The sequence below is a fragment of the Agrilus planipennis genome, unplaced genomic scaffold, assembly GCF_000699045.2.
Source record: "Agrilus planipennis isolate EAB-ADULT unplaced genomic scaffold, Apla_2.0 scaffold30, whole genome shotgun sequence".
In the NCBI taxonomy this organism is placed as follows: Eukaryota; Metazoa; Arthropoda; class Insecta; order Coleoptera; family Buprestidae; genus Agrilus; species Agrilus planipennis.
This window is the reverse complement of record NW_020438923.1, coordinates 560,549-570,343: the sequence shown is the minus strand read 5'-3', so window position 1 is coordinate 570,343 and position 9,795 is coordinate 560,549. Positions and strand designations below refer to the sequence as shown.

Below are 9,795 nucleotides of genomic sequence, written 5' to 3'. Positions count from 1 at the left end.
AAAGTATTTGTTTATTATAAGAAAACTGTCTCTTATTTCCACAAAAAAAAATGAAACGACTTTCCAAACAACCCTATACTTACTTATAAGTTAATTTATCTCTTTTGTTTTACTTGGAGCGAGTTAGGCGGCGGAATACAATTATAATTTATTCGTTTATTTTCCTCTTAATTAAATAAATTAATACGAGAGAAAGTTGCCAAGAAATGCAAAATTGAAAAATTTAAAAAATTAATTCAAATACTGCTACATTCCAGTAACGTAAAGGATGAGGTATTGTTTGTCGTTAATGATAGAACGTAGAAGCAGTTGTCCTGCTGGAAAAACTTCTAGAAGTTGTTTTGTACAGAGGAATTGGTCCTGTTCCAAAACTCATACTCACTAATGTATGTATGTTGTTCTGCCAGAACAAAGGTGTCCTGCCAACGGTAGAATTCAACCTCGAAAATGCGACACACTTCAACTGTTATCGTTATTTTTATTACGTAATAACACGTACACACCCGAAAGTCCAGAAAGCGCTCAGAAACCTAAGACACGTTGCAACACCTAAGATGTCATCCTCAGTCAGATACTTTAGGTTTCTAAACGCTTTGTGGAATTTCGGGTGTGCATGTTTTATTAGTTAAAGTTCCACTCGGTCCCATTAAAAGGACCCAAAAATAATCATTTGTAAAGAATCTGCTTGACTAAGTCGTTTCCGTCCTCCTGGAAGGACGTTGTACATTATATCATTAAAGAAGCAAAGGTTATTAATTTGATATTTTGACCAAAATTCGCCCATTTTTAGTTATTCAGTCTACTACTTTTCTATGAGCACAAGGTGCAATATTTGCCTACGTGCTTTTCCCTATTCAATTTCAGTGATTAATAATCCTATGACTAGCCCAACAAGCAGTTGATAAAATGATTGTTGATTTTGATTAGATAAAAATGAAAAGGAATGTAGGTAGGTGAGACATTAGCAAAACTCGTCCCGATCATTGATTTTTACATTTGTGCCTCTCAGAAACATCGGGCCTCACTTTTTAGTTTATCTGGAGCTGTATCGCGGGTTGTATAGCCAGGCAGATCGTTAGAATTCCAAATGTTCAATACGAATGCGATAAGACCGCTTCTAACGCATCTAAAGGTTCATGTTATTCTAAACTACCTACAAGTACCATAATATATTTTGTCACCTTCTCTTGATTAAACTTTTAAAAAAATGTTTTTATTGGTTTGTTTCAATTCAATTTTTATACAACTACTAATTTACTACAAATAAGTATGAGAAAAATTTACAATATCTAGCGTATTTCTTCACATTTCTGCGTGTAAGCAAAAAACGAAAAAATTTCACAATGTAAAAAATTAAAAATCAAATATAAGGTGTAAAGTGCTTTATCCCCTACCTACCCATCTACCTACATACCTATTTATACATTAAAAGTTTGAGGAGTATAATTGTAAACTTCGAAACGAACAATACATATTGTATCTATATGTACATGGTTCATGTACATTTTGTTCAGTTTAAAGTCGAATACTGCCAAAATTAGAATATTTCAAATGATGTTTTTTTTATAAATAAATGAAACACATGTTAATATTAACTTGTGACGCATTCTTTCTGGATCATATCCTAAGTATGTATACAATACACAAAAAAAATGGAAATTAATATATACAAAGAAATAAAATCATATAGGTACGTTATGGATTTTAAAAAAGTGGATACTTTTGCAGATAATTTTATGTTTTTTTTTAAATTCCTTCTAGGTACATGTTGAGAATACAAAATTGAACTTTGCAACAGGTAGTAAAAAAATATAAAAGGAAAGTATTTAATAAGACCTTTCAGTAATATTTATTAAACTACACTACAAAGTAACCTATAATAATATTAGGAAGATAATTAAATAGATTATAAATTATAAAAACATTATTTAATCCGGCACTAAATTATAGGTTAGGTTACAGAAAAGTAGTCAAATTTTAGAATAGACAAAATATTTATGCAAATGGCTAGCATTAGGAACTTAATTTAAAACATAACACGCATTTTAATTACCATAACAAAACTGGTTCGTTCTTTTAAGACGTCATGCATTAGAAATTAGAATTTTTGATTACGAAAACAACTTTCTTTTAACTTACCACAATTCTAAAACTAGATGCTTTAGCAAATACAAATCAGTTACTTTTATTCACAAAAACCGTTCACTAACCTCATAAAGTCTTTCAAAACGTTTCAATGATTCTTTTTTGTAACACTGAAGCAAACATGAAAATTTACGACACGTCTCATAACACAACAGCACAGCACTGACGAAAATGACAACTTTGTTCACACTTGACATTCCTAGCAGTAATGCCAATGTCTGCAAAATGACATGCTGAGAACTCAAAAAGTCCTATCGAGTATACCTATAGTCCATCTCATAGTTCAAAATAATTACGTCATTCATTCGAGCAATAACATAAGAATTATTAAGATTAAAAGCACTTTCACAATTTAATTAAAAAAATATACAAGTATATGTATTTATTTTTATTCATTATTTAAAATATTTATAATTTTACGATACTTAAACCATTTGTAAGCATAACTCTCTTAGATGATAAAAAATAAAATCGAAAAAAAAATTTAATTGGACGGTTTTGAAAAAATTTCATATGACTTTATTCGGTGTTTTAAAGATATCGAATAAAATCGACAAAAATGCATTTTTGTCTTGTAACTAAAACCGGTACAACTGATATGGCTGATGCTGTGGAATTCTGGAATCAGCTAACCATTAAAACGTCTTTTGAAAATGATGGATCCAATTTCTTAAGAATGCACTTTCTTTACCATTCTTGCTGTGTTGAAGACTCTTAATAGAAAAAAATAAAAAAACTCAAAAACACTCAAAAGACTGGCTCCAAGTAATAACGCTGCTGCACCCCCCAGGGAAACTATTAACAGATAAAAAAAGATAAGCTTAGCACTTAGTCTGTCGTTGCATATGCAATATACAATAAGTGCATACATTTTGAGGTGATCAAGTTCTCTTTTCTTTCAAACAGGTTTAATACTATGGTTGCATATATGAGAACATTGGTCCAACGAGAATCCATAATATTAACATTTATAGATAATTTTTTAGTTTTTCTCTAGAACAGCATGGGAAGAACATTACATTTATGGTCAACAATTTATCGAAGCTACTAGAGGTGGGCCGCAATTACGAGATGATTGGATTTTGCTTGCATTATTTCATTAGGAAATCATTGTAACGCCTGATCTTACTTGCTGCACGTCACAGGAGATGCCTACTAGAGGGAATGCAAATTCTGGACAAACTGGACGATATTATCGTCCTGTTTCGCACTTTCTAAGACCTCATTGCCGAGCTACAACGCTGTTTCAAGCTTATATGGAGGAATTTCACCTGCGGATACATGGAGACAAGTACAATTTCGTGCGGGTTAAAGTTAAGTATTTAGGACATGTCACCACTCCTATAGAATTGGTTTCGTCACTTCATCCTTGGGTGTGCAGGGATTGCCCGTCCCCTATCCGGACTAACTAAGAAAGGTCCTGTTTGGGAGTGGACGGAACATAAAAGAGATGTCATCATGAACTAGCCTTGAACTCCGCTCCAATCCCGAAACAAGAAGATCCAGAAAATCACTAAAATCTCAGGACCGTGCTAACGGTTACCTCATGGTGCCGCTTTGCTTCAGGGCAACCGGTTACTAACCAAGCCGGAACAGAACCATCCTGTCACGGAAAGGGAGGCCCTCGCCGTTGTAAGAGCAACACAAGAATTCCGGGGTCACCTAGAAAGAAGCATTCGCCGCCATCAATGTGACAAACCATCAGCATCTCCGCGGCTGATAAAACTGATAAAACACTCCGGGAAGGAGCAATGTTGTCGCAAACACACATTCCCGTCCTTCGATAAATAACATCACCAGTGAATGTTATCACCGTCGGCCTTCCCCGAAATAATCCCAAACAACTCAAAGAAGAGCGACTTGCAAATTCTGAGTTGCAACCGATTATCCAATCTTTTGAGTCTGGAAACGTAGAGAAGTTTCGCTGATGGTTGTCTCGCGGTTACTTCCTATCAGAGGGCATCCTTTACCTCTATACGTCTGAAGACGATAACCAAGGAGGCCCAACACATCGTTCCCGCCTTCCCGCCAATGCAAGATTGAGGAATTCCATGATCTGTCAATATTTCTGCTGACCTGGACTCCTAAAAGACATCTTTGAATATGTAATTCACGCCATCGCCGATGCTTGAGCTTGGACCATGGTCAACAAATTATTCCTCCGCTTGGGGATTCCCAGGAGTATCATCTCTGATAACGGAACCCCTCACTTCAGTAATGCAGAAGATTTACTACTGTCTGAATATTTAGAGAAGTTTAGCTATCCCTGTCTACCATCTATCCGTTCATATGGTTGAGAGTAAGAACCGGTTGTCCATCTTGGTGGAACAAAACCACCAAAACTGGACAAACTTTTTAGTGTCAGGTTCGCACTCAATACTGCCCGATGTCAGTTAACCAGCCATTCAGCCGCGTTCCTTACGTCTGGTCGCGAGCTATCACTACCTGCGAGATCGCCCATGATATTAGAACCATAGCCCAACGTGAAAACTTTATTTTCAAAGTTAGTTGCCACATTCCCGGAAGTCCGTGTCATGTACGAAAAAGAATGGGACCGGTAGAATGACGTCGCCGGCCAAGACTTAACCTTAAATCTGATGAAAAAGTCATAATCGCCACCAATCCAATAAGGAGTAAGAAAAGCTAAATTCGCTCCCTGAAGAGATGGTCCTTACGTCAGCTTTGCGGCCAAGGGACTCATCGACAGCTATGATGTTGCTTTCCCCCAAAAATCCAATTGAATCCTAGGAGTAATCGTGTATCTGCCCTACCTACTCATATTTGCAATTCATGTAAATACTAAAGTCTTTTTAAAGTTTTTTGCTTATGTTAAAACTAGTTCGAAATTGCGATTCACACCTGATAGTTTTGCTGATCTCATCTTTCTGACCAAGAATTTACTTAATTTTCTTAGCAATAACCTTACCAACTAATTCTAATTTTCCTCTTACTACGTTTCTCTTAAACCTCTCAGTTGGAAGGCTCTCCAATGAAATGTCAACAATGGCATAGGGATCCAGTATGCTAAAAACAACATTTGTGATTAATCTATACATTAGAAACGTCTACTGAAATCCAAGTAAAGGGTGGAAACGTTTATAAATGAAACAAATACGTTTGCATAGACATGCATTTGTTTTAATACTTAGTTCAACTTTTACTTTTTGTAGCCTAATAACAAAAATAAATAATGAAGCCTCAAGTCGACTACATTTTGCTAAAACTTCAATGTAGATACCTATAAAAATGTATCTAAGTATATTTTTTATGAAGTAACTGACTGTATGGCACCACCTGAAGATATTTATTGGTAAGTTAGTAAGCAATTTATAACTAGTTGAATACGTGTCCAAATTTGGACAGAACAGTGACATTGTCAATTCAATTAAATTTTAATCATGGCGAACCCCATACCGCAACCTAACCTTATAGCTTAGTGTATAGCACATTACATACCACTACCACTTCTTAGCCATAGTTGTACGTAATTCATACCTGTACTCGTCACGGATGGAAATAAAAAATGGCCCAAATCGAACGTGGTAAATATTCGGTTATACCACTTGCGATCTAAGAAATTCAGGCAAGGTAAACGCACAAAACGACATAGAAAAATAATAAAATGTATGAAATTAGGTATACGGTCAAACAAATTCGAAGTGGTCAGTATTCTGTCGAATCTGCCAGACGCGGATCGCGATTTCAATCTTTTTGGATCTCATCAGCGCGTCGCAAACAGTTTCGACAGAACACAGACCAGTTTTTACCTGCTGTCTTAACAGCGCGTTTTATAAAATACCACAAATGGCGCGGTAAAGGCCATCTGTAGTACAATGCTACATTTAGTGAAATTCATTATGCTCAACAAGGTCCATTTAAATAGATGTATATCTACTTGCTGAACTTAATTCATGGCGTAGCTCACTACTACATGATAGGCACGTTACCGAAATTTAACAAACAAATTCGAAGCGGTCAGTATTCTGCGACGCGCTGATGAGATCCAAAAAGATCGAAATCGCAATCCGCGTCTGGCAGTTTCAACAGAGTACTGACCACTTCGAATTTGTTTGTTCGATTTTGGTAACGTACCTATCACGTAGTGGTTAGCTACGCCGTGGATTCAGTTCAGCAAGTATATATCCATCTATTTTTCCTCATTAACATGAGGTTATCTATAGTGACAAAAATTAATTCAAAATTTAATTTACTTTAAGGCATTGAAGTTAACCCTACAAAAATTCTTTTGAATGTATTCGAGTCCTTATCTCAACTCGATGTAAAGGTACAGACCTACGTTGCCAATTCACTATCAGGACCGGCTTTAGATTGTAACTTGTTATAGTTTTCTTACAAATTGTTCTATTTCTTAATCTCGCTGCTATACTCACCATTCTCTATTGCCTCTACTTGTCACCCTCTAAAGTTTGCGAATTATTTAAAGAAAAACCTTATGTGCGTAGAGGTGAAAAAAAATCAACAGTTTTATCCGTCCGGTGCGCATACCTTTAGAGTGACTTAAGTTAAGCAAACGTTTGCAAAAATCCACTCACCCCTCTTCACTTTCCCGAATTGTAGTTATTTCCACTTCAGTACAACTCGGCAAGCATTCGCAAACCAACCCATTTCTATTTGCCCAAACGGCTTTCAGAACGGCGATATCATTATAATTATCATGCAAGCAATGCAAACCGTCGACATCGCATATTTTTCCATTATCTTCGATAAAATTAAAATGTTATTACACAGATAGTCAGATAGTAAAACATTTTAAATGCCTACACTACGCTTTTGAATAAATTAGTGCGCGATGCATGTAATAAAAAAGAAGTATTTCTAACGGTAATTTTTATCGCACCTAGACATTGTTGCTTTGAAAAATGACATTCTTTTTTTAATAAGCTCGCACTTATTAAATGTTTAAAGTGTGTCATTTTAATTTAAAAATTCAAAATAGTTTGTGCAATTGGAATTCTCCACTATTACAGTTTCTAGAACTAATGCCTAATAATAGTAGTTAAATTGTTGCACATTTAAAAAACTGACAATTCAACTCCTCTACAATCGACTTTTCGAAAACAATAAAACTAAAAATAAAAAATAAAAATAAAGTAAATGGTACTTACGTGTATTAGGCATTAAATGGTGGGTGCAATTACATTTTTGAAACTGGGCATCTTTCCTGCACTGTGTTGTACATGCACTGTAACTGTAGTATTCATACACATCCAAATAATTTTCGTCTATAAAACGACATTTTCTTTGCTCCACACTCGTAAACCTGACCTTTGGAAATACAAAGGAATTACAAATTGATACACCCGAAATTCCACAGAACGTTTAGTTACCTAAACGACACCCAAGGTGCTATCTCCGTTAGTAAGTTTCACAGTACTTCAATTAATCTTTCTATATCCAGGTTAGAAGCGTTCGAAATGTGGTGTTATAGGCGGATGATGAGGATATCGTGGGTAGAAAAGGTTAGAAATGAAGAGGTATTAGAATGAATAGGAGAACAGTGGACTCTGTGGAAGTCAATAAAAAATAGGCGAGGTAGGTTGGTAGGACACCTTCTTAGGCATGAAGGTCTAGTCAGAGACATATTAGAGGCAGAAACAGAGTTAGGAGGGGTAGAGGTAGACCTAGATTAGATTACTGTTCGCAAATAGTTAAGGATGTGGGTTGTTCTAGTTTTAGGGAAATGCGAAGTTTAGCTCAGGATAGGAAAGAGTGGAGGTACGTGTCCAACCAGTCTTAGGACTGATGACCTTATGATGATGATGATCCAGAATTAGGCAGTTGTCCTAAATTATCATCTAGACAGTGGTCACCCCTTAAAGCGGCCACATTTTCATGCAACATTTACTAACCCTAAGGATGGTTGGAGTTACTTCCTAACGTTTCGCCATCACGAGTGGCGAACTTCTTCAGAGGTCCAACCGTCTCTGATGCTGCATGTGAAGTCCACGTTATCTCTGAAGAAGTTCGTCACTTGTGTGTAGCAAAACCAGAGGAAGCAATTCCAATCAACTTTAGGGTTAGTAAATATTGTATTGTATGAAAATGTTGCCGCTTTAAGGGGTGACCACTATCCAGAGAATAATTTTGGACAACTGCCTAATTTCGGATATAGAAAGATCAACTGGAGTACTGGGAAACTTAACTGAATAAACACCGTGTCATCTTCAGTTAGAGACTAACGGAAGATAGCACATTGGTTGTCGATTAGGTAACTAAAAGTTCTATGGAATTTCGGGTGTTTTAGTGTTTATTTAATTTTGGATACTGCGTTATCGTGGCGGGTTTGGAAAGATTGTGATATTAACGGAAAGTTGAAAACTGGTCGTTCAGAAGGATGGCCTTTTATTCGGGATCGTATTAGTGATGAGGAGCTTTACAGGGATTATTTAAGTTTACCTGCTTTTCATTTTCAATTTCCTTTACTGATATATATCTCCTGTAATGAATATAGGGTGATACTTCTAAAATGTCTTTCGGCAGGGTAGTAATGGACGGAACATCCTGCTCTCCCATTATGTAAAGCTTAAGGAAATATTTTTTTAACAACTAAACAATGAAGAATACAATGAGATATCGGCTTGATTCACACACAACACGTAAATCCTCAATCTATAATCGAAAATCGTAGTATTTAAAGTTATAAATTATAAAACACTTTATTTGAAGAGAACACTATGCGAGCAGAGAAAGAGGGACAAAAAACATTAGGTATTTAATAATTCAGCAGGATCATGGATCAAAGAAGATGCAACCAACTTTATGATTATATTTGTAATTTTGACAGTCAGTTAGATAAGTTGAGAGCTTAATAAAGTCTCAAGAAATAGAAACAACAATGATCCAATTGGTTTTTCAATTTTGTTTTCCCAATACTCATGATCCTATTCAATTATTGCATAAAAATGCAAGTGATTTCTTCATGATTAAGTATTTAATTTCACTGCTACTTGCGGGGTCCATATCGTTAAAGAGAATTTGCAACTAGAGCACAAATGTAAAATATATTTTATTTTCTTTGAACATGAACCTCCAAATACAATACGTATGCTGATAATCCGGTTGAATGTTATTCTTAATATGTAGTATGAAATATTATTCTAAAAATTCATTTCTAAATATTTACCCACCAAATAAATGAGGGAAAAATTGTTGCTGTTGTCACACCTCCGCCGGGAATCGAACCCGAACCTTTGGCTTTACGCACCAATGCTTTGACCACTAAGCTACGAGAATTTGAAGTAGTTTGTAATGAGTAAAAGTTCAGAAATGAAATTTCAGAATAATATTTCATATTAAACTAACTCGCTTCTAAAAATCTAAATGTATGTATGTTTCTTAATATGTAAATTTGAATATAATCAACGTTGAAAAATCTTATGAAATAAATATAAGAATATCAAGTTCATAATAACAGGTCAATTGAAAAGTCCCCGGCCTAAAATAGTAAAACACATTTTTTTTGCAAAATTCGTTTTTTTTATTCAACATAATTCCTTTCAAGGGTGATACACTGATTATAGCGATCCTCCAACTTTTCGATACCATTTTTGTAGTACGATTTGTCCTTTGCTTCAAAATAGGCCTCAGTTTCGGCGATCACCTCTTCATTCGACGAAAATTTTTTCCCAA

At 35.3% G+C, this 9,795-nt stretch overlaps 2 protein-coding genes across 4 annotated transcripts in view; both read right to left on the bottom strand.

The window, feature by feature from the left end:
- The window catches only part of LOC108732322 (ATP-citrate synthase), a 41,682-nt gene extending 39,373 nt beyond the window's left edge, over positions 1–2,309 (bottom strand). For 2 of the 3 annotated variants that reach the window (XM_018463047.2, XM_018463053.2), the window contains exon 1: positions 2,140–2,309. The gene's annotated coding sequence lies outside the window, so the exon portion shown is untranslated. The remainder of the gene's footprint in view (positions 1–2,139) is intronic. The other variant, XM_018463052.2, reaches the window with a different exon arrangement.
- Positions 2,310–2,648: 339 nt separating this feature from the next.
- The window catches only part of LOC108732236 (sodium channel protein Nach), a 17,054-nt gene continuing 9,907 nt past the window's right edge, over positions 2,649–9,795 (bottom strand). The window contains exons 8-11 of the mRNA XM_018462925.1: positions 7,272–7,431; positions 6,699–6,864; positions 5,072–5,169; positions 2,649–2,940 (exon numbers count right to left, since the gene is read on the bottom strand). Coding sequence (XP_018318427.1) covers positions 2,816–2,940; positions 5,072–5,169; positions 6,699–6,864; positions 7,272–7,431 — 549 coding nt within the window. The 3' untranslated portion in view covers positions 2,649–2,815. The remainder of the gene's footprint in view (positions 2,941–5,071; positions 5,170–6,698; positions 6,865–7,271; positions 7,432–9,795) is intronic.